Genomic DNA, 25,382 nt, shown 5'->3' with positions numbered 1-25,382 from the left:
CACGTAGATATTGTTTTATTAAAGTGGGAGAATAAGAAACTACTGGGGGGGGGAGAAAGTGGGAAAGAGGGGGCAAAGTGGCCTAGGGCTTCTCCTCCGGCCCCTGTCACAAAGTTGTTGGCTTATATTAATCCCATTTGTCATTCTTCCTGATGAGTTTGGTGTGAGGGCATGGCCTACGGTTTCGATATGGTAACGTGGGGTGGGGGTGTTAGGGAGAAAGTTGGGAAGCTGGGAAGGCTGCAGAGGGGGGTGGGAATCACCTCAGAATATACCCAGACAGTCCAGATGTTTGAGATTTTTGGGTGCCCTGCTTGGTTCCTTCACTACAAGAGAGCATCAGTTGTTCCTGCAAATAAGTTTGAATTTAGTGGATGCCTCTAGCGTTATTAACATTTCTCGTTTAAGACGGCCAATTATAGCATAGCACTGGACGCGGTGGTGTTGAATGCTTTGGTTCCAAGCAGCATTCAGCTGCAAGGCTTGGTAGTTTGCCTTTCTGCTTAACTGGCCTGACTGGGTTGCTTGCTGTGTGAGGCTAACATGCAGTTCAGAGCTCTCTGAGAAAAGTGATTTCTAAAATACTGTAGCATAAGTGTAATGGATAGATTGTTGGACTAGACAGGGGTCAGCAAACGTTTTCAGCAGGGGGCTGGTCCACTGTCCCTCATACCTTGGGGGGGCACTATATATATATTTTGGGGTGACCTTGGTCCAGTCACCATCTCTCAGCCAAACCTACCTCACAGTGTTATTGTGAGGCTGAAATGGAAAGAGGGTGAAACATGTATACCACCATGAGCTCCTTGGATGAATAGTGGAATATAAATGTAATAATAAAAAAGAATTAAAAAGTAACACATCTTGTTCTTCCGGAGTTTGGGTTTTTTGTTTTGTTTTCAAACAGCAAAGATAAACTCATAAGAGTATTTTCCAAAAGGTCTTTTTTCCTGCTGGCTTCTGTAATGTTTCTAATGATTTGTCCTTAGGACTCCTTTCCTCCTGTTCTTTAGCTTCTGACATTTTGTCTTACTATTTTCTCCAGAAAGGATGGTGAGAATTAGATTCGGTTCAAAGGGTACCTGCCCCCTGTGCATACTAGTTATTTTCTCCTCCACCCCATTTGATGTAACCCTGTTGTGCTTGCTTGGAACATTCCTCTTTCGTTCACTTCAGAGGGATGCAAATGGCTCCCAAGGTGATTTCCCAGAAGCTTCTCTCAACATCCAGTAAGGCAGAAAAAACTTGGGCAGGTTTAAATGGAAGAGGATGTCCATCTCAGTTGATTGGAGAGATGTTGAGACCCATTTTAAAAACCTCGTTGGAAATGTTTTACTCACAAAACATCCTGACCACTATCTTCAGGGATCAGTGGACGCGGCCGCTGAGCAGTTACATCAGTCTCTGAGGAAGCCGTTCACAAATATTTAATGCTCTCAAATGGGAAGGTTGCACTAGATTTAGTTTAAATCTTCCACATTCTTTAGTATTTTGGGTGGTGTGTGTAGTAGGGGCAGCATGCAAGAGTAATGTGTTTTGGCTATTAAAACAAGGCCTCATGGGACTATTGACCAACTTCAGTTTACCAGGTGGAAATGGTGGTGGCCATTTTTAAAATAAAAAAGCTGGAGTTTGGAAATTGGTGCCTCAACACGGCCATAAGAGAGAACACGGCCATTCATTTAATTGATCCAGAAAATGAGAGTTATTTCAGAAGGGTTTCTCCATAGCTGTCAAGTTCTCCCTTTTTTTAAAGGGAAATTCCCTTATGCTGAATAGGGTTCCTCGCGAGAAAAGGGAAAACTTGACAGCTATGGGTTTTCTCTGCCTCTCTCCCCACATTCTCAATTATTATTACCTTAAAAAAATTTTTTTGACATGTATTAGAGGGCATAACGAAAGAGTTTTGGAAACATTATTTAGATTACATATACGGGCACATGTACTTTGGGTAAAAAAGCACAGAAGTGATGGTATGCCAAGTCCCACCTCTTACAGGGGAATAATACAGACATCATAATGTTTATTACCAATGCCAACAAACTTGTGAGGTGGCTGATTTTGTTGAAAAGCACTGGCCACAGTACTCAAATTGCAACAGTAGTACAACTACTTTTGCAAAGGAAAGAAACACCTTCCATGGGCCCAAGCAGCTCTTCGAAAAAAGTGTTTTAACCAAATGCAGGGTAGAGTTCAGGTTACCGGTCATTGATTTACTGTAAGCAGCCTCTTCTGATGCAATATACTTGCTTACCTACTCCTTTTTGCATTATAGGGTGGATTCAATTCAATTGTTCCACTAGCAGAAACCAGCACGATGGGTCCCTCTAGCCCAGGCATCCTCAAATTTGGCCCTCCAGATGTTTCCCATCATCCCTGACCACTGGTCCTGTTAGCTAGGAATCATGGGAGTTGTAGGCCAAAACATCTGGAGGGCCGCAGTTTGGGGATGCCTGCTCTAGCCCAATGGAGCTTTCCCTTCTCCCCCCCTGCCCCCCCCAATTTGCTTGGAAGTATCAGGGGGAAAACCCCAGAATCAGCACACAGGTGCGCTGATGTAACAATCTCTTTTGTATGATACTGAATTTCAGCCATCATAATTTATCTCATCTATGTGAATATATACAAATATAGTATGGCTTGTCTGGTAGGGAATGCTGAACTGAAATGTTCAGGGCTACCATGTAGATTAATGGGACATTAATAGAGGCCTTTCTTGACCTATGCCATACACCTGGCTCAATACCAGGCACCCCCAAACTGCGGCCCTCCAGAAGTTTTGGCCTACAACTCCCATGATCCCTAGCTAACAGGACCAGTGGTCGGGGAAGATGGGAATTGTAGTCCAAAACATCTGGAGGGCTGAAGTTTGGGGGTGCCTGCTCAAGACAATGAGATGCTATGAGTCTTATGCTCTCTTCACCCCAAACTAAGCCACTTAACTCAGCCTGTTCTCCCGTAAGATTTCTCTTCTTGCCCACTTCTTGTGCTATTTTATTGTTAGCCTCAGATAACCAGCTCCACAGCAGTTGTACTCCTACTGAGATTGTGCAAATAAGTGGGTGATGTCAGAGCACACCCTTTGGGCTATGCCTTGTTGGGAATTCAAATTGGCGAGTACCCTTCTGCAGAGTTGCTGCTTCTTAGTTTCAAAACAAACTGAGTTTATAAACAAAGAAGTGTTCTACGACATTAGGAATTCCGGTCATAAGTCTCCAGGGAATATCTCTTGCCACCCATGGCCCAATATGTGCCATTTCACCGCTGAGAGTCAAAAACTGCATTTCAAGAAAGAAGCAAGAGGACCTTTGTATATTTAACAATATATATTTTATATATAATTTCTAGATCAGTACATTCAGTTTAACTTGTTTTTTCTTCACAAACAGAAGAACTCTTACAATAGTAGACTTCTAAAATAAATACTATTAAAATAGAGCTTCAAAATAAATATTCTATACAAAGGAAAACGTTTGTGGCAATATTTTTTTTTCAGTTGATGGAAGAAGTAAAGAAGAACCTTGACTGTTTTCTGCAAAACTGAACAAAAATAAACCTAAACATGCACAGTGCTGCAAGACAGACATTTACTAGGGTCAGAAGAGGAAATAGATATTTTACTTTGCTAAAGCAATGAGAAAGAGTTTTCAGGAAGGCAAAACAACAACAAGATCAACAACGCTTGAGTGATGGGGTCATCCCCAGGATCCAGCCTGACCTGCCGGGACAATTAAAAAAAAAGATGGTTCATTTTCTGATAAGTTTTGACCCTTGGGGGTGCAGCCAGTACAGCATTCACTCAATTTCAAATGTATGCAGCCATATTATCCAACCTTTTGAATACTTAGTGTTTTGAACCTGGAGGCAATGTCAAAAGGAGTGTGTGTGTGTGTGTGTACCTTAAAAGTGGAAGGTGGCCTTTAAAAAAAGGAAAAGGAAAAGTGTGTTGGCTTAAGAGGGAGGAATCCTTTGCTACCACAGCAGCCAAGTCCATCTAAAAGGAACAGTGTAATGTTGTCCAGCCTTTTGGGCTGGTCTAATCCAGAAACCTTTCAAAGCTCAGTATGAAACTTGTCAACTTTGTTGCTAGGCCTCGAGGAAAGAGCAGGAGAAACATGCTTGACTGACTGCTACACCAGAGGGGGGCCTGGACCATACAAGGAGCTTCATTCTGCTACATTTGTGTAGGCTTTCCTTTCGCAGCCTTTTAGAGCACATTGATCCACTTACATCAGATTGGCCTTGACAGGTTTAAAATGGGTGGGGGGTGGGGGGAGCCCATGTAGAAATTTCAGTGGTTTAGAGCTATGTACAGTAAAAATTAAAGGTCTGGTTTCAATTTTTTTTAAAAAAAACCCCAACAACAACACAACAACAACAACATTGTATAAGAAATATAGAAATGTTCCAGGTGGGTATGTACATATATAAATTGGCAAAGTGCTGATCCACCAGTTTGCTTACTTGCTATGGGCAGCCAAGCCAGCTGGAATCTGTAGTTGCCTGATCAGGGCTGTCCCACGTTAACAGGAGCATAAGATACAATAAAGCATATAATTAACCGAGAGTGTTGTGTATGAGGCTGGATGCCCAGCTGGCTTATACTCTGTGAGCCTGGTTTACCATCCCTTGAAAAGCTACGGCGATTTATACATTCAACAGTATTTTGGCTAAGTTTCTCTTTCTTTCCCCCCACTCCCCCATTGCATGGTTCCCTCAAGTTTGTGCAAGAATATATATGTACAACATACTGTGCGCAACCCAACAGGAACTTATGAAATACTCTCCATTGAAATGGATGGGAGTGGCACCAAAAAGGCATTCTTGATGTCTCTCCCATTCACTTCTATGGGCAGATGCTCCCAGTGGATGTGCCCAGTGTGTTCTTGGCAAGGCTAAACTATACAAACCAGTATCTTGACAACGTATGTGTAGCATCCCTTTTTCTGTGAAACACTATATACATAGCCGGCATATTATAAATATAAAAAGGAAGATTAAAAATATTTCCCAATCAATAAATATATACAGTTCTCAAAAAATGAAGTCAACCCCCAATCAGTAAAAGCAAAATTGGGGGGGGGGGCGGTGGTTTGCTACTGTCAGTATAGTGTGTGTGTTTCATTTCAAATGAGAAATCTGATTTGCTTGGAGAATGAGAGCGTGGGCTTTGCCTACTGCTTGCCTAATTAAAACAAGGCAGTTTTCACACAGTCACTCCAGTACAGGAATTCCAAGTTGAAAAATAAAACCAGCAGAGACATAAGTTCAGCTTTTTGCATGCAACAAATACCCACTCAGTTTGATTCATTATATTGGTGAACTGTTTTCTGTTTAGCACCTTGTGGTTGTCGATAGAATGGGATTAATCCACTTTAAGGGAATGCAACATTGGTCTTGAATAGAGGTGCTTCTGTTCTCTTCCCAACAGGAATTCAACAGTCCCTCATGCAATAACCCTAACCTTGAGTGTATAGATGAGGCTGAAAACTGTTGGCTACTGAAAAACATGGGCAGTTTGCAACAAATATTCACCTCTAAGCTTCCACATGCTCCTCTAAAAGTACTTGATGCTAAAATAGACTTATTATTTTCCTTTTAAAAAGAAATTCCTCTGTATTTAATAGATAATGCTATTTTACAGGAGACAAAAGTTGAGCAGCAGCAATAAAAGTGAGAATTTAAATACTGAGCAAATGTCATTTGGCCAAAACCAAATCCACCTTTCATGTGAACTTGGGGTTGCACTGATATTCTGTGTGTGTGTGAACCCATCCCACATATATGCAAAGGCATTGTGCTCAGTTTGCATTGGCCCAGTGAGTGCAAGGTGGAAGAAGGGTAATGTAGGTGATTTCTTAGCTTAGCTTTCACCAACCTGGGGCCCTCCACATGTTGTTGGACCACAACACCCATCAATCCCAGCCAACATCTGGAGGCCACCAGGTTGCCAAAGGCTGGTTTAGGCTCATATGCTGTAAGTACTTATGTGTACCTCAATTAAGCTGAACATAGTTTATTTCAAGGAGAGGAGGGCTGCCACAATTTGACATGGAAGGGTTTATGATATTGGTGCCTTCAAAGCCTTTTTTTGTTTTTGCCTTAGCAAGATTTCGCTGTGTGATACCCTGAGTGTGCCGTTTGATTGGGCAAAGTAATTTATCGATGTTAAATGTGTGCTCAGAACCAAATGCATCTGAAACACGTGGCTGAAAAGGGGCCTCGTCTCTCAAGCACTCCTGTTACTGGAAGCTTTGCTCAGAGAACCGCATTTTAGCTGCAAGGGCTGCCAGCGCACTTTAAGAATCAAAGCCTCAAAGAGTAGCCTTACTGAAGGCAGTGGATTATCTCCATATCGGTGGTTGCAGGTCAGAGATCTTCCTGTTACTGGCAAAATTGTTCCGGTGTGAGGGTGGGGGGGAGGCGCACACACCAATAGCATCCAACAGATGCTAAATGAGGGACAGATCATGTCCCTAGGCAAGATGTATTCTTTGTATACATTCAATGAAGCCAAAGAAAGAGAGAGAGAGAGCAACGAAGAATAAAATGGCCTTAAGAGGAGGAAACTGGTGGGCTTGCCCACTTTTCCATCTGTGCCTCAACTGTAGCGTGATATGCATCAATCTGCTAAGGGCAACATCCTCTCCATGCTGTAAAAAAGTAGCACCTGCTGATTTCTGCCTATCAAGTTCTATCATTTTGGCCCATGGAGGCTGACTTAAAAGGACTTAGGGAATGGATAGAAGGATCTTTTTCAATAACTGCCTTAAGTGTGTGTGTGGAGGGGATATTGAGGGGTTGGGCAGGGTCCCTACTAAAGTGTTGAGAACATTAACTCTTGGTTGCCAATGGTCTACAGGTAATAAATAAAAGGTTGGAGTAGAGTGGGGGAGGGGGCTGAAATGGATATCACCTTCTAGGAATAAGAACCCTGTTACAGCTGTTGATGTACCTGCCAATCCCATCTGTTAATTATTCTTGTGGCATGCAGACTTAGCAACCAGCCAAGACTAAGAAATGAACAGAAGCAGTCTTCAGATTGCCCTATCTAGTAGATTTCTGCCTTTGCCCTGCAAAAATAATCAGAAAGATTCTTCAGATCCCTACTGCATAATAAGTACAGATCACCACTTCCGCAACCCCCTGAATAATCCCAAAGTGCTTCAGTTCCTGGAAAGAGACATTTCCCTTCGTTTGTTGAAAGCAAAAGGCTGACACATGTTACACTCACAACGCAGGTTATGAAACTCCCTTTCCTGTTGTTTTTCGGCACTAATGCCCCCCCCTCTCTCCAGAGATCAAAATGGCTTCTCTGGCCTGCTGCCAACTTTCCCTTCAGGTGATGCTTTGCAAATCACACTGTTTGTGTTTTTGCACCGGCATCCTGGCCGACTCACTTGGTCGTAGCACCGCTGCGACAGCTTCACGCAGCCGGTGGCCGGCAGGTAGCACAGCAAGCAAGGCAGGACCAGAGAGAGGGCGCTCATGAAAGACCAGCGAGCGCAGCAGTTCGAATGCGAGCAGGAGCAGGGGTGGTCTGCGCAAGAGCCCTCGTCGTCCTCGTTGGTACAGTGGTAGAAGACGCCCTTCACCAGACACATGCAGGTGGAATAGTTGACCAGGTTCTGAGCCGAGCATAGGCACTCCTGGTTGCACACCCAGCAGGAGGGCAAAGTCCTCGGCAGGGCGCACTCCTTGCACTTGCATTTCCCACAGGCTTCGCACAGCAAAAAGTGCTTGTCCATCTCCTGAGAAGCAGGCCCCTTCAGGTCCAAGGGCTTGCAATTAATCACCTTAGGCTGTATCCGGACAGCCCTCGGGGAGGACTGGTCTGCTACCGGGGCTGGAACCATGTGATCCAAAAGCCTTTGATCCGAAGATGTGCTACTGCTACTGCTGATGGAACTGGGCCGCCCGCTGAAAGAGATCCATGGATGAGTGATGTCCTGCTCGCATCGTGGGGGGTGGGCAGGCTCGTGGTGGCCCCGGGGATGTTTCTGAGCAGCCACCTGGGCCAGTGTGGGGTTGTCTATGTAGTCGTTCTCCAGGTGCGTGGTCTTCATTTGGTCAATTGGCAGGATGGTCAGAGGATGCTGCAGCCTGCCATAGGGGATGCGGCTGTCCAGGAGAGGCTGGACCGCCACAGTGGAATTGGGAACCCCAGTAATGCTGTGAGGTGTCCGAGGCTCCATTGCTCAGGCTGTCCTTCAGCACCGAGAAACACTGCTTTTAAGTGTCCTGAAAGAGATTGAGGGAAAGGGAGAAAGGAAGGAAGGAAGGAAGGGGGGGGGAGAAAAGAGTTCAGACATTAGCTGTTGCTTGTCACAGTTCCAACGAAGCCTAATTGCTTCAGCTGTTCCTATGCCAGCACTGGTCAAAGAGCCAGTTGCAGTGTAACTCTTTGTGGTGCCATGCCGGTGGAAGGGATGGTAACATAGACCATGTTACATGCATTGTGGTGGCATTCCAAGCCATGCTTGCCACCACAAAGGGCAGGGCCAGGCCTTCCGCTAGAGGCCCCTGCTGCTACTCCACCACCTGCCCAGCAAGGCTCTCTTCCTCCATCACCTCCTACCTCCCTTCAAGAAGGGCCATGGGGGTCCTTCCTCAGATTGAGGCATTCTGGGAGGGATGGCTGCAGTGGCGGAGCTTCATGCTCCGGCACCGGGGGTGGAGAGCAAGCGGGGGCAGAGAGCAGGCACGCGTTCTAGGGGCATGGCGCGCTGTCCATAGGGGACGGCGCGCGTTCTGGGGGCATGCTGCGCCGCCTGTAGGGGCATGGCGCATGTTCTGGGACATGGTGCGCTGCCCGTAGGGTTGTGGCGCGCATTCTGGGGGTAGGGACCGCCGCCTGCGGGGGCGGGGTGCCCAGCGCAGCCAGGGGGCAGCTGCGATGGCGCCCTTGGGATCGTGCTGCCTGGGGCGGAGCGCCCCTATTGTCCCCCCCCCTTCCTACGCCCCTGGAGAGCTCAAGTGACACTCCTGCGGTTTGCTGTCGTGGCAAAAAATTGTTACTGAACTTTGATGCCTATTGTTGCAATCGTTTCATGTAAACAATTTTGTGAGGGCCACCTGAAAAACAGTACAGAAATATATTAAATAAATGAAGACACCTGCTTTTAGATATGTGCTAGCTTATCTTTGTGAAGTCCCCCCCCCTACTCAGTCATGCAAACACACCAAGGCAACCAATCCAGCAAAAAGCCTAGTGACCATCCATAAAGAGACCACATGTTCATTCTGAACACTCTTCAGTCTTGCCTATTGCTGGAACTGGGTTTATAAACAGTAGCTTTAAAAAATACAGCATTATCTACTCACTTTCCCCCACTTCAGGGATTGAACTGCCTAACTAGTTAGGGAGAAAGAGGAACACTCAGACCTGTTGGGGATTGTTTTGCACATGCCTAGAACTAGATGGAATCACACTCTTTCCCTTCTTTACCCGGAGAGCCAAATAGTTTCAGACCAACAAATTAAAAGCAGATATTTAAAATATGCACACATACAAAATGGAGGGGACAATTACCTTTAATTTGTGAACTATGAAATAAAACTATTCCCTAAAAGCCTGGTCAGGCTTTGCCACCTTTCATGAAATACACTCATCCTGAACATGAGGGTTAGAAAGGTTGGTTATTAATCCACTCAAGAAAGAAAACTAAGAACACACACACCACCCTAATGCTTACAAGCAGCAGTTTTCAACATTTCTTCTGATATGTGTAAATCACATATGAAGTCACACCCCAAATATTTACTTCAGTATAACTAATGATCAGAAACAATAAGCAATTTTGCAACTCGTTTTTACTTCGGCTCTGGCCCATTTGCTCTTAAGAGTCAGAATGGTGCACAGATTTGGGGCAATTATATAATGGGTACTTACATTCCTCAAGCATCCATTACTTTCAGATTGGTAAATTCTTGACTAGGACATAGCTACATCTTCACGCAATATTGTCCCTCCCTTCCTCCAACACAAACATGAGGAGATTGGAAACTTCCATTTCCATTATAGATTAGCCACAATTTACTGCTACGATGAGCTTTAACTATGCTTTGTTGAAGCAAGTTAGCTTCATAAACAATGGTTTGAAGTTGGCTTGTTTCAACAAGGCGTAGCTGAGATTGCATGAAGCATGAAAGCTAAACTGTGGTTAGTCTAAAATAAGAGCAAAAGCTTCTGGTCTCCTACTTGTTACTGTACTGTGAGGGAGAAGGAGGGAGCGGTGCATAAAGGGAGTGCAGGTTTTGTAAACTGTGATTTAGCATTAAGTTTTTGAACTGCCAACGCTTTCTGCTTTTTCACCTTTCTCTTCCCAGTAATAACAGCAACCAAAATACAAATTTCTTAAAAGCAGATTTCTTAGTTTCAGTTTCTAAAATCATTGTTACTAGTCCTCAACGTGGGGCTAGAAAAGTAACAGAGGGCAAAAGCTAACTTCCGAGAGGATGGATGAAAACAAAGTTTAGTGACCTAGCTGAAAATTGGAGTAGAGGGCACAAAATCCTTTCAAATATTCAGACTATTTTTCATCCAAAAACCAAGCAGCATAGTATTTGGTTTAAATGCTGTTTACTAGCTGACCCATCTATTTGCTAGTCTCTAATTTCATTGGAAGAGTGCAATTTATACTGGAGCCCATCCAGAGATTCAACTGGAGTGCAGGACATGAAACCACAGGAAGCAACTAAACTTAAATCAAAGAGCGGAAATGGCTTGGTTCAAATTTAGAGAGTACACATTGTTTTCTGGTGGAGCTGCCACTTCCTCGCTGTGACCTTTATATTATTTATTAATTATATTTTTAAAAGAACAATTTAAAGAAGCAGCCGACCAAAACCATTCCTAGCTAAGGGTGAGAGGAGAGGCTGTTGAAATCCGTAGAAGGACTGAGAGAGAGAGAGAGAGAGAGAGAGAGAGAGAGAGAGAGAGAGAGAGAGAGAGAATTAAAGGAGGAAAACTAGAGCTTCAGAAACCCAGAGAAAAATGTGAGGACTGGCACAGTGCACCTCATCATAAGTAATGCACAGAGAAAAAATAACTCAAAAGACCAGATATAGACACAGACACACAGCACATTTAGAGTAACAGTGAAATCCTATATGCAATCTACTCAGAAATAAGCCCCACGGGGTTCAATGGGCCTCACAGGCATCTAGGATTGCAGCCCTATGCTTTTTAAAATCTCATTTATTTTAGATAGGAAAGCATGTACTTAAACACTCTTCCCCATGAAATCAGTGGGACTTGCAGTGCTTTACTTTGGATAGATTTTGGCTCACAGACCATAGAGTTAAACCAGGTTGTCAGCAACCTTTTTCAGCCGTGGGCCGGTCCACTGTCCCTCAGACCTTGTGGGGGGCTCTACTCATGTAAAAACACGCTGATTCCCAGACCATCCGTGGGCCGGATTGAGAAGGCGATTGGGCCGGATCCGGCCTCCGGGCCTTAGGTTGCCTACACCCTGAGTTAAACAAATGAACTTTTAAAAACATAGCTCATCTGTGGAGTCAGCCTTCCTCCCTTGCCCGCTTCTGCATTTCAAAACGCATTGGAGCAGATGTGCTTTTCAGCAATTATAATGCTGATCGCAGTCGTCTGCCTCGCCCCTTCTCCCAAAACCCTCAGCCAGGCTTTCCAGCTATTTTGTTTTTAAATCATAGTAGGATTAATTTATTTAAACATTTATTTGGCCCTCTTTATTTTATAAAAGAAAAAAGTACATTTTAAAAGAGCTCCCCCAAAACAAGGCCCCAAGGTTGGTGGGTTTGTGATGCTGCAAACACTGGCCAATCAGTGCTGAGCATAGTAGGTTTCTACCACAAACTGGCAGAACCAGTTTCTCCCGAGTTTGATCCTGGATAGGGAATTTTATGCCTCTCTACAGAATGGTGGCCACGCTGTTGCAGTAGCAGCAGCACCAACAAGTACAACTCCTACAAATTTAGGGGCCCTCCAGACTGGTGATTGTGATGCCTCCCCACATTGTTTGCCTTCTGGAGGGGCTACAGTGCAACAAATGTGGAGCAAAAATAAGCCAGAACCTTTGCTGTATAAAGAGTTATGGGATTTCAGCAGGATGCTACAGGGTACGCACTGACTGGAACCACACTGACACTTTTGAAGGTGCATCAGGAGCACAAATCCTCATTAATGTGCAATTAACGGGACATCTGGAGGAGCTCTTTGTGACATACCAGTGTGAATATGAGAAAAAAACCCAAGAATAAAATTAATTTTCACGACCTTCTGCGAGGCACAATAATCCTAAACAACAGCAGCATGACTTGCTCCAGTCTTCCAGACTGCAGGGTTCCTCGACTCTGAGATGGGGCCAGAGCAGAGGTATGAAATGAAACTGAGCTGAGGAACCTCCATCCATGGCCAGGACATATTGTACTTTAATTTTCTGGGTTAGTTCTCAGTATTCTGGAAGCTTGGTAACAGCATGTGCTGTGCAAGCCCAAGAACAAGATAGACGTTATCTCTAGACTTCTGGTAGCATTGACCTTCATGCCAATGCCAGATTTTAACAATATTTTGAGGAAAAGTCAAGCACCTGATATTTATTATTATTATTATTATTATTATTATTATTATTATTATTATTATTTTCCTTTTTTAAAATAAACACCAACAACAACCCCATTTGTTGTCAATTACGGTAATCTTTTAAAGTTAGGAATTTTTGAAACCTGTAAAAATATGCTAGATCTAAAAACATACACACACAACCAAAACCTGTCCATAAGCATGGATTCAGGGAAATTTGCATTTTCTTTTTGCTTAAAGTCCCAACGTCAGCAGTATTTGCTGAAGGTTAGAATTTATTAGCCATAATAGAGCTTAGGGAGCAATGCTATGCAGCTTAGAAACATGATTTTTTTTTTCATTGAGAAGCTAGTTTTCAGCCTTGATTGTTGATGGTACAAATGCTGACAGAAATACGGTATATAAAAGGAGTGAGGTTGAGCAAGCCCACCAGTTTCCTTTTATGTCGGTGTTGATGGAATCACCAGCCCAGATTTTAAAGGCTGAGTGAATAACTTCAACTGGGACATAAAACATGTATTTTATTTTATAGCTTTTGAAACAAAATGTATAGGTGAACTGCAGACAGAGCTCTGGCTGACAAGATATTGAAATAGTTAGATCTATTCACCACCACCTCAGCACATTGGGTTTTCAGAAGAGTCATCTATAACTAAATTTCAAATATGCGGCAACTATGCGTCATTCTTCATTAGACTACTGTATGTATATCACTTTAGAAGGCAAGTGGGGGAATATGTGTTTGAATGTTTCCCGCTAAAACATTTTTCTGCTTCACTTGGAAAGCTCAGAGTGCATTTGTCCTTGCCTTCTTCCTGACTTGCTAGCTTTCTGCAGGCAGAGATCTTTTCTTGCTTTTTTAAAGCACTGAATGCTCAGACATACAATTCTCCACCAGCACTCTGAAGAACTGAACTTCATGCTTTTTTTTTATTAAAAGAAACTTTATTTCACTCTTCAAAATATTACAAAATTATAAGAAAAGAAAATAATACAAACAAAGAAATACAAAAGAAAATACAAAAACCTTATGATTTACAAAGGAAAAATACAAACAAACAAAAGAAACACAAGATCCTACGCAAAATAATATTTCATAACACATAATGACATAAATCAGAAAAAAGAAAAAAACAAACCATTACAATCAACACAATAAACATACAAATTAAAAATTGACTCCCTACCGCTCATACATCACTTCCCTTTTCTTACTTTCTTCTAATCTTGCTTTGCTTTAATTACCTAATTCTTTCTCTAAAACTTTTCTTCTTATTTACATTAACTCCAATATCTATCTCTCTATTTTCCTTTATCTCCTTTATCTCATTTTCTATGATCCCCTACTCCTCCTTTAGCTTAAAGGAGGAGAACGTCATGCTATTTTTGCACATTTGAAATGACCCTGAACTAAGAAGCATTGCAGACCTATGCACAATGAAAAAAATAGCAAATTACTTCCTACGCAACAAATAAACATCCATTCTCTTAAAATTAAGTCTTTCCATTTGCTCAGTAGATCCTTGAAATTCGTCCACGAGATGTGTCATTTCAACTCAAATTTTAAATGCATTGCATTGTTTTATGAGGCTGCATCTTATTTCCACTCAACTCTCCAAACTGACCTGAGTGGTTTTTGGGGTGAGGGGGTGTCAGTCATGTGTTCTTTTCCCATGCAAGAACATAAGCCGGTCTGCACCAGCTTAGCTTCAAGAGATGCAACTACTGTACATCAGATACTTTCAGGACTTTGAGTGCAATGATCTAGTGTTAAGATGGGCACTAACAGTTCACACCTGATGTTGGGAAACATCAAAGACAGAAAGGGGTGCATAAGGCAGAAGACAAGACATTACAGGTCCTCCTTTAGAGATAATAAAAAAGATAAATAAAATGTTCGTGTAGGCAGAATAAGCTTTTCCAATATAAAGTACAAACTAGACATTTTCAGCACCTGCATGTTTCAGCTCAGCTGGAAGCCCCCAGCATTATCCAGGAATTCTAAATCCTGGCATACTGTAAACTGCATTATTGCTAGCTAAACATTTGTTTGCTGATCTGGTAAGTCAGAGGAAGCAGATTTAACATCGCTTGCAGCTTCTGAGTGTTTTAGGTCACCTTGCAAGGTCTGGCAGAGATCTTGGGCTCTGTGTGTGATGCGGGAGACAAAACCGAGTCCCTGCTAGGCACATAGGTCTCCAACACTGAAACGTATAGAGCACAAGTTGAGAACTAGTGAAATGGTTTAAAAGGGTTTTTCAATAGGGCCATACAGTGCAGGGGCATATAAATATCTATTTGTATACACACATTGCTCAAGCTTAAGGTTACCAGATTTTTTTCAATGAATCCAGGGACACTTTTCAACTTTAATGGCTTTTGTAAGGGGACTGGTTTGTAAATCTGGGGGCTATCCCCTGGGAAACGGGGACGTCTGGTAACCTGTTAAACCTAACTATGGTTTAAAGGTGAGTGTGCAGTATGAAGGTGCATGGGACTAAAATCACAAGCACTTCACTTCTCAACCACTCCTGCAGCTGGCATATTTAGGGATGGCATAGCTATTGCAAGGGACCACATGGCCACCTATTTTTAAATCACTAGCACTTGGATTCCGTGATTCAAACTTGCTTTGGGGCTCATCAATAGATTGTTTGTCAGTGCAATGGGGCAAGAAAGGACAGAGTACACCAGCCACCATCTAAATCATTAGCACCTTGAGTCTTATGCACTTCTCCAGACTTTGCCACTGCTATCTATACTTACTTTTTCACCTCAGGATTTCAATCAAGCACACACTCAGCTTCAACCTGAGCTCGAGCTCAACGCTTGCCCCCTTTTGAAATGCGACCCAAGATTCTAGAAGTGTTTCAGACCACATCTGTCTGCCCTTAAGTATTCCAATTCAAGTCTCACTGATTTAAAATGAAACTAGATTGAAAATGGAATCCTGGTACACCTATAAGAAAGAGAAAGGATCCTGTCCCTAAGAAATCAGTACAAGTAGCACTATACAGTGGAACCTCGGTTTATGAACACCTCGGTTTATGAATTTTCAGTTTATGAACGCCGCAGACCCAACTGGAACGGATTAATTCATTTTCCATTACTTTCAATGGGAAAGTTCGCTTCAGTTTATGAACGCTTCAGTTTATGAACAGACTTCCGCAACCAATTACACCCATGCTTCAGTTTATGAACGCTTCAGTTTAAGTACTCCGCGGACCCATCTGGAACGGATTAATCCACTTTCCATTACTTTCAATGGGAAAGTTCGCTTCAGTTTATGAACGCTTCAGTTTAAGTAACCCGCGGACCATCTGGAACGGATTAATCCACTTTCCATTACTTTCAATGGGAAATTTCGCTTCAGTTTATGAACGCTTCAGTTTATGAACAGACTTCCGGAACCAATTGTGTTCATAAACCGAGGTACCACTGTAAACAGAAGTCCAGAAATGATTCTATTACTTTAACTGTTTTTTGTTTTTGCTTTTAACTGTTTTAATGGCCATGTTTTTTTTTCCAGGCATCCACAAACTGTGGCCCTCCAGATGTTTTGGCCTACAACTCCCATGATCCCTAGCTAACAGGACTAGTGGTCGGGGAAGATGGGAATTGTAGTCCAAAACATCTGGAGGGCCGAAGTTTGGGGATGCCTGTTTTATATCCACTATGACTGGCATGCTTTTTAATTGTTTGTTTCGTTGTATAACTTAATTAAGGATGTTTTAGTGACCCGGTAGAATTATTGTTGTGTACTTTACTTATATATTGATTTCATAGTTGTAAACTGCTTAGTTATACAGTCATACCTTGGTTTTCAAGCAGCTTCGTTCACGAACAACTTGGAACTTGAATGTCGCAAACCCGGAAGTAGGTGTTTCCAGTTTGCGAATTTTGCCTTGGAAGCTGAATGTCCGGCATGACTTCTGTGACTTCTGGTTGGCTGCAGGACACTCCTGCAGCCAATCGGAAGCTGCGCCTTTGTTTCCGAATGTTTCAGAAGTCGAGTGGACTTCTGGAATGCATTCTGTTCGAAAACCAAGGTACGACTGTATAAGTGGTAAATACATTTAATAATACATGTAGTTGCTATTTTTTGAACAGAGCTGCCTGTTTGGATTTCCTTCCGCAAAACCTGTAGCACTTGGAGGAGATGGGAGATCACTTCAAGTAATCTCTTAACTGTTTAAAATCCTTGTTTTCCCATTTTACCCACATCTCTTGTTGAAAAACATGATTTGATGGCCTGAAGATTTACTGTGTCAAAGGAAGGGGGGAAAGCAGGATCTTTTACTATATTAGGTTTGTCAGTCGCAGATGACCTATATCCTCTCCAAATTGCCCCAAAGCCAATAATATATTCTCTAAAGAAAGAGGGATGGGGGAAGATTAGTTGTTTGTATTTTTCCTGTGTTCTATACATCCAATAAAATCCTTGGTTCAGGGGGAGCCAAACAATATATTCTGATTAAAAACACGCAACTCTTCATTAGCCTATAAGGGGTGGCCGGGTGGGGTGAGGGGAAAGGATAGAATCCTTAGTCCTTTTCATTATTTACCCTATACTTCCTTTAGAAAGACTTACCCACCCCCATACAGGCAGGGGTCTAGTTCACACCTCCTTAGCTTCAAGAATGCTAAAGTATTTGGTGCTCCCAGGCCTATGGATACTGGGTGCAATAAGAACAGAAGGCTAATGAGTTCCACCACTACAGTACTGACATTGTCAGGCTCCTCCCTCAATTGTCACTTAGTGGCAGCCATCTGGTCAGGCTACAGGGATGCAGCAAAATTTCAGCACCTCCTCTCCTTGAGCTCTTTCTGTTCCAGCAGGTCATTCCAAGAACTTCACGAAAAAGGACTAGTCCCTAAGTCTGTTTTTTTCCTCCCTCCGAACCCCTTTTCCTTTTGTGACATGCCATTTAAATTGTAAGTCTGACATATTCCATAAGTCACTATGGGTGAGGTTGGGGGTGGGGGATGCTTTAAATTTTAAAAAGTTTAAAACTACAAAGAGAACATTAGCCAAGAGTCAACGTAGTGCCATGAATCTCACGGAGTGACCTTGGGCTACTTGTTACTTCTCAGCTGGATCTACTCCACAAGGCTGCTGTGAGGATAAAATGGGAGAGACTGTGTAGATGCCTTGAGTTCCCTGAAAGAGAGCGAGGAATAAAAAAGCCTCTGCAGATGGCCAGACCTCAAAAGGGGGGGCTGACAATAGGAAAGTTACAAAAATGATGGAACCCACCAGGCACACTGCCCTGGAGTGAGTCTGGATTCATTTCCGTGGGCCTTCTGCATACATGTACTATTGAGACACACTGAGTGTCCAACAGTGGTAGCTAGTAGGCTATGCACTGCTTTGAGATGCCTATTGAAATAGAAAGGACTGTTGTCTTGAAATGCCCAAGGCTACCGATAGCTCTAGTGCAATCCGTTTGTTGTATGTATGGAAATCTGCCTCCATGGCTGGAGGCAGCAATGCTTCTGAAAACCAGTTGCTGGAAACTACAGGAGTGGAGCCTCCTCTTGTGCTCAGGCCCTTGACCCACTGTGAGAACAGGATGCTGGACTAGATCCCTGATCCAGCAGTGTTAATCTTATGTTCCTCACAGAGGGAATACTACACTAGATGATCCTTGGGATCCCTTCCAACTATAGAATTGTATAATTCTAAGTCGTGGCAGAGAGCACCAAAGCCCAGAGATCAAGAGGAAATTCACCCACTCTGCCAGGGGAAGTACAAATGAGAACATCTCAGGCAGATCAGGCTGTGATAATATCTCAGAATGGATGGAGCACTCAATGGTCTGAGATGGATTTTTGAAATAAGAACCTTCCTCCAGGAACTCATCGGTCCACCCACTCCATGCAGTTACCTTCCGTTCAACAGCTCACCAAAATGGGACTCTGAACACCGTAGAATCTGTTGTGGGAATGCCCTGGATTTCTTCTTACCACCTTTTTCTTCCAGTAAGGTCAAAGTACTGAAGTAAGGCTGCACTTCCTTGCACCCATACTTGGGGGTAAATACCGTGAAACAGAATGGGATCCGTTTCCAAGCAGATAGTAGGCGAGCCAATTGGATGGCGGAGGACATTAGATGTATAGTCTAAAATGAGTGTACATTCACATAGAAGATTGATTTCTTTGGAAACCAGCCCTTTGGCCTCCTCTAGAAGCTCAGGAGACATTATTGCATATTCATAATAAAAAGGGGTGGACTGTCTATTATTATTATTATTATTATTATTATTATTATTATTATTATTATTATTATTTATATCCCACCTTTCCTCCAAGAAGCTCAAGATGGCATGCATGGCTCTTCTCCCCCCACTCTGTTTAGCCTTCACAACAACCCTGTGAGGAAGATTATGCAGAGAGAGTGAGTGATCCAATGTGAAGGACATTGCTGGGTGCAGATTTAAACGTGGGTCTTTCCAGCCCAGTGCTCTAAGCTCTACACCACTCTGGCTCATCATCATATCTACGCTTTTCCATCTTGGTCACCCCATACTGTGAACTGTAGCAAGAAGCGAGCATATTTCTCAGGTTACTAGCCAAGAATTATATTTCGAACAACACATGCAGGCATGATCCAGCTAAGGGCTTCCAAGTCCCGTTGAGTGTGGTTGGATTGTGCCCTCGGAACAGAGTGCACTGTACCTAATGATTACTATGAATGTAAAGCAATGTAAATCGTGGGAAGCTTGGAGAACTTTTAAGTCGTCCCCAAAAAAAGAACAGGTCAAGAAAGAGCAGCAGAAGCCTTCTGAACGGAGCAAACATACAATAGCTGTGGAACTTTTAACTGCTCTTGCTGAATGTCCCAGAGAAGCCTGGCAAGAATCGAGAGGGAATAAGAAAGTATTCATTCCTCTTGAACAAAAGAACTTCTGGAAACGAGCAAGGCAACAGGGAAAGAATCTGAAGAGAAGCTCTTTGCTTTTCTGAGTAAATGCAGGGTGCAAATTGATTGTGCGGTCATGAAAACAGAAGACAGCTTACCTGTCAAGAGGGGTCAAACAATTGTCATGCTGCAGAGAAAAATCAAACTAGAAAGATGCTATGGCGAGTTCATTTTTTAAAAAAATGTGCGCGCACACAACCAAACAAACAGGTGTCACTCCAATAAGCCACAATTCTTGATAGGGTCATGACTGTAGTCTCACTTCTATGCCTGAGCAAGTAAACCACCTGGAAGCAAAGCAGAAGTGCCCAGCTTGAAGGTCAGCTGGATTTCCAAGCACATCCCGTCTCCCTGCATTGCACAGCACTTTGTGTGGTCCTATGAGGAACAGTTGGAGAGCTGGATCTAGTTAGCCTGGGGAAAGAAAAGATTAAGGGGAGACATGATAGCCATTTCTATATCCCTGAAGGGCTGGCATGCGGAAGATGGAGGAGACTCTGCTAACCCAGATGGCAGGACTAGAATGGAAATGGTAATAGAAAGATTTTGGTGAAAGCTTAGGAGAAATGTCCTCTTGCCAAGAGCCGATTGCCTCTGGTAGCGGTGGGCTCTCCTTATCTGGAGGTTTTTAAGGAGGAATCTAGAAGGTCAGCTGTCAGAGATGCTGTAGTTGCAGGCTGCATAGAGCAGGGGGTTAGGCTGGATGACCTTCAAGATCCCTCCCAACTCTGATGAGTTATACTGCTACATGCAATTATTGTTTTTCCAGGTGCCAGGGGAATGCACCTTTAATGAGGAGATGGCCCCTGCTGAATCAGACCAAAAAGTCTACCTGGAACTACACTGTGATGCGTTGTCTGGTTACGCTTCTAGCATTACTAGATCCAACTGTGAGGACAGGAGCTTGAAAGCTGAAACACGACTATAAAAAGGGCAGAAAACTGAAGCACGCAGCAGGAAAACCCTAAAGGGCATCGGAAGGATTTCCCAGCTCACCTTCCAATGGAAGGAAGCAGCAGATTCTCAGGAACCGACCAGGCCAGCAATAGGAAAGGAACCACTGTTAACAAGACTCAAATTACTTGTAAGCACTATGGGATAAGGGGATGGGAGGAAAATACAGCATCCACCTTCACAAAATGTCCCAAAGTGTTAAAAAGACTATAAAGCTACATTAAAGCACTTTCTTGAAAGGTATCAGCAGGTGTGCATTAAAATATTTGCTTCCAACCCCACATATCTTACCAGGCCTAAAGGACACCCTACAGTAAAGCGAACTAGTATCAGATTTCTTCAACCATTTTTGCGCTCTCCAAGCCCTGCTAAATCAAGGGAATTGAGTGGTCCTTGTGCCCAGCAGCCTTGGCTTCTTGGAGAGAAACTAAACAAATAAGCAAGACCAGAAGGATGAGGTCCTTGAGAAAAGGCACCTGAGTGCTCAACGCAAGACATCAAATGGTTGCTGGCAATTGTGAAATCCTGAAGTGACTGAACAACTCTTTTGGAGAATCATGGCCAACTGTGCATTATTTCAGCTCAAACACGGCTAGACCTTTTTTTGGCAGGATATCTAAATCTCTGGGAACTCTTTTTTTTGCCTCTAATATACGCACCAAGCAATACCTGATTTCACATTGGCAAACATCTCTGAGGTTTCGTTTTGTTCACACTTTTAATTATTGAGATGCCAAATTAGAGGAGACTGCGCTAAGTACACAATCCTAAACACGCTTACCGAGCACACTGAACTCAGTGGTTCTTACTTCTGAGTAAGTGTGTTTGGGATCAGACCCCCAGTAGCCTTTTAAGGTTTCCACAACCTCCACACTCCCATCTGTCAAAAGAGAGATGCAAATCTAACAAGAATGCAGGCCTGGTAAGGTAAATGGTGCTCTCAATACCTCTAATGAATTTTATGCTCAATTTGAGCCAGACTTGAGGAAAACTAGATATTGTAATGGAAGAGAAAAGGCTCCTTGCTGCCATTTTATGAAGCCCGATGATAACAGACTTCTGTGATAACATCATCCTGCATAAACAGAGTTAGTCATTACTCAATAGAAACACTTTTGTTTTTTATGCTTTCAAAGATTATCCATAGGTTTGGTTTTTTCTTCCAGGGAAGGAGACATTCCTTTTAAAAGGTGCTTTAATTTAACATGGCAATATCAAACTAGGGCTCCTAGTAGGAACGGGACGCAGCAGGCTGTAGAAAGCAGCGCATTTATCAAATGGAGACATCCTCAGAAGAGTTCCAAGATCATGAGAACTGCCTCTCCCTCACCAGACACCCATTCCTACCATTCATATATATGTGTGAGTGTGTGTGTTTGGAAGACAAGTGGGTTGGTGAAAAGGAAGCCAGTGGTGGAGATCATGGCCTTCAGTGCACAAGCTGACACTACTTTTAAACACATCAAGGAAGCTATGTTAAATATTGAACATGCTGATGAAGGATGAAGGATGGGGGTTGGGGGAGAGGAAGGAGAGCTCTGAAGCTCACTTGGAAATCTCTGCAAACAGCTGGCTTTCCCTTGCGAATTATTTTCTCTGTCGAAATCCTTCGGAGATACTAAAAAGAGGCTCCCTAGCAAAATCACCTTAGAGCGGAAATCAGCTGAGCAAACCGTCCTTTATCCCCCCCCCCCACCTCAGTTTAGCAAGAGGAGATTTTGACATTGACATTTCAGGCCCGGTGGGAAGGTTGGGTTGCAGGCGCGTCAGGCTCTCCCTTGCAATGCATTGCATGCTCTCCTCTCAAGGAAAGAAATGAGGGTGGGGAGGGGGAGAAGAGAGGAGAAGAGATTGATTTCCTCCCCTCTCCTCCCTCCCTGTAGCATTCATCCCGGTGATGCCCTTCTGCACGCCCACTGAGAAGCTCTACAATCCCCGGGCCGGCTCGCCCTCCTCGCTGGGCACCCAGGGCTGCTGCCTTCGAGGTCCTGGGTGGCCAGAATCTGCGAGGGGTTCTAGGCCCCTCTCGGTTTGCCAGGCGCTGTGACGCCACGGCTGCTTCCAGCACAAACGCCAGCCTCGCCTATAGATCTGTACTACGCCATAGGTGGAGAAGGCCCTGTACAAGTGAGCCAGGCGCTATTTCATTTCTTCATACGCCTTTTCTCCCCTCCACATACACACACACACTCCGGGTTCGCTGCGCACAGGTCCAGGAGAGAACCCCTTGGCGCACCCAACCTCCGCAGTTTTATTCCAGATCTGATCCCCTGTTTCTCTCCAAGTTCAACATCACAAGATGGACAGAAAGGTGAAGTGAGGCTTTAAAATAGAAAAAATAATAATCGGGGGGAGTGGGGTGGCGTAGTCGTCGATGCAGGGCTGTTGCATGAAATAAAACGCGAGGGAGCAAAGGTCAGGCAGCCAGGAGCCGACACTCCAGCGGCTCGCCTTTCTAAAGTGCCCTATTATGGAGAGAGAGAGAGAGAAAGAGCAGGCTCCGGAGCCACTGCGCAGCCCGGCGAGGCAGAGGCGCAGGAGGAAGGAGGCGAAGAGCGCTCAGGGGCAGCTGCGTTTGTCAAGCCGGGGGCGCGTGGGCTCCGCCAGCCTTGCACAGCGAAAGGTTCCCTCGCCACCACTCTGGCACACACAAGCAAGCGACAAACTCCCCCTCAACTGGGAAAGCGGGGGCGGTTAAGAGATTTTTATTCTTATTTAACAAGAAGAGAATTCTAAGACGGATCCCAACGTCCACTCATACCTTATCTAAATGCCCAAATGCAGATGGCAACGGGAAGAGCAGGCGATGGCCAAGCCAAATTGTACAATCATCATCATCAGATCACAGATCTCATTCGTATACATATATATAAAATACTTGGCTTTATTTGAGAGAGAGCGGGAGAGAGAGAGAGAGAGAGAGACGTGGGTCGATTTTGGCTGAGCGACACACGCCTTCCTCGCAGAAGGTCAGGAAAAGTCAACCAGGAAAGGGAGCAAAATGTTTCCTCTACGGGGCGTTATTCTTTCCCCCCTCTTTCACCCTGTGCATTTAAATCCACAAAGATGAAATTCCTTACTTACTTGAAATAATCCAGCTAAGATCATCTCTCAACAGGCGAGTTAATCCTAAATCCGAGACAGTTCGCGAGCTGTGCGGGCAAGGGGGGCAGTTTGGCACGGAGCACCCCTGCTTCTCCGGGAGCGACTTACAAGTGCTGCGCTGTCAGCACCAGCACAAGCAGCAGCCGCCGCTTCCCCCTTCGCTTCGCCTCGCTATTGCAACAACTGCTGCCTGGGAAAATGGCTATTTTATGAATGGGAGGGAAAGGCCCTCGTCTGCGCATGCCCGTCCTCTCAATTCTATGAATGGGTGGGCATTGCAGGGCCAAAGCGCATGCTCCGCTCTCATTCATGAATGGGGGGCCGGAAGGGAACTAGTTGCAAGTTAAGGATGGATGGTAGGCTGGGGCTGCCTTTTTTTAATGAATGAAAGGAGGCAGCTGCAGCCAGCTGCGCATGCACCACACCCCCGCCCCAGCCTTGGGCTTCAAGGTAAAGCAGAACTGCAGCAGAAAGAGGGTGGGAGGTGGAGTGGATGTACAGTAACAGAGGAAAAGAAAGGGAAGCTCGGGCGTGCGGGAAGGACGTGATTTCTCTCTTGGCTGCAGCCGGAGGCTCCCTGGCGCGCCTCCCGCCCCGATGGCCAGCAGTGGAGCGGCTGCTGGTGATGCGTAAAAGCGCCAGGCTCCGTGCGCTTGAAGGCTGCTCTATCCGAGCCCATGCCGGCTGCTTCTGGCAGCTGCTAGGCGGGTGTGCCTCCCTTGCCAGGCTCGCTAGCCCCGGAGTTTGGGGGTTGTTATAAAGGGCAACCTGCTGCCGGCCGGGGACAACCAAGGGCGACCTCTGAGCCCCTGCGCCGGGGATGCCGCCTGAGTCCGCCCGCTCAAATGCAGCATTGCTGGTTGTTGGTTCGAAGCCCTCTCTTGGAAGGAAAGCGGGGAGAAGACGGCCCGTTCCGCTGGGGTCCTCATCCTGGCCCTGTTTATTTCCCCATGGTCGCTGAAGTGACTGGGGTGCAGAGGGAGAACGAATTAGAATTCCCTTTGTTTTGTTTCATGGCTTTTTCCTGTCAGGTGCGTGTTCCGAACGTTTTTCAGCCTAAGCATCCAGCGCAGTGGCTTTTCTGCATACAGTATAGGCAAAAGCCAACTGTTCGGACATTGTATTAAACACACACACACCAAGGCTAAAATACCATAGTTGAAAATCCATCTCGCCATAATCAGCCTGGAAGAATTTCAGGCAGCAAAGCATTCAGAGGTGTGTGTGAGAGTGAGTGAGTGAGTGAGATTTACAGGAGGGCAGATTCGTAATAACTGCTCCCTGGTTGTAGCAAACAAGGAAGAAAGTGGATCTCTGAATTTGGATTGCCTCTATGCCAATTGGGCTGAACTCTCCTATAGCGTTAAACCGTGGGTGGGTGAGTGGGTATATACCCTTGTTAACTACAGTCATACCTCGGTTTAACTATGCTTTGGTTTGAGTACTTTCAATTTAAGTACTCTGTGGACCTGTCTGGAACGGATTAATCCACTTTCCATTACTTTCAATGGGAAAGTTCGCTTCAGGTTAAGTATGCTTCAGGTTAAGTACGGACTTCCAGAACCAATTACACTCATACTTCGGGTTAAGTACGCTTCAGGTTGAGTACTCCGCGGACCCATCTGGAACGGATTAATCCACTTTCCATTACTTTCAATGGGAAAGTTCGCTTCAGGTTAAGTACGCTTCAGGTTAAGTACAGACTTCCGGAACCAATTGTGTACTTAAACCGAGGTACCACTGTTATTTCATTGACAACTTACATTGCCCAAATGGACAGTTCCATGTAGACCAGATATAACAAGTAGACCATACCTGAATGAAGACCATACCTGAATG

General features: G+C 44.4%; 1 protein-coding gene and 1 long non-coding RNA gene across 7 annotated transcripts in view; one reads left to right on the top strand and one right to left on the bottom strand.

Moving 5' to 3' along the window:
* LOC148686861 (uncharacterized) overlaps positions 1-25,382 on the top strand; it is a 126,486-nt gene that overhangs the window by 33,047 nt on the left and 68,057 nt on the right. The window lies entirely within an intron of this gene.
* SPRY4 (sprouty RTK signaling antagonist 4) lies at positions 3,308-23,761 on the bottom strand. Of its 5 annotated transcripts, XR_015948127.1 has the most exons (4): positions 23,523-23,761; positions 7,401-8,241; positions 6,956-7,073; positions 3,308-3,718 (listed from the first exon to the last, which is right to left on the bottom strand). XR_015948127.1 is itself a non-coding variant. In XM_088661880.1 (3 exons), the coding sequence occupies exons 2-3, from the start codon at positions 8,193-8,195 to the stop codon at positions 7,038-7,040; spliced, it is 831 nt and encodes a 276-aa protein (XP_088518006.1). In that variant the 5' UTR covers positions 8,196-8,241; positions 23,523-23,761; the 3' UTR covers positions 3,308-7,037. The 5 variants fall into 5 exon arrangements, 3 of the variants coding, with proteins under 3 accessions (XP_088518006.1, XP_034961255.1, XP_034961254.1); XR_015948126.1 differs by having other exon boundaries at positions 6,956-8,241; positions 23,523-23,760; XM_088661880.1 differs by having other exon boundaries at positions 3,308-7,073.

This window comes from Zootoca vivipara, chromosome 2, assembly GCF_965207765.1.
Source record: "Zootoca vivipara chromosome 2, rZooViv2.hap1.1, whole genome shotgun sequence".
NCBI lineage: Eukaryota > Metazoa > Chordata > Lepidosauria > Squamata > Lacertidae > Zootoca > Zootoca vivipara.
Note: the sequence above shows the minus strand (reverse complement) of the source record. Positions and strands in the feature narration are given on the sequence as shown.

Bases quoted from the DNA above. Each gene is read 5' to 3' on its own strand.
- SPRY4 (XM_035105363.3), bottom strand. From the start codon at position 8,195: ATGGAGCCTCGGACACCTCACAGCATTACTGGGGTTCCCAATTCCACT.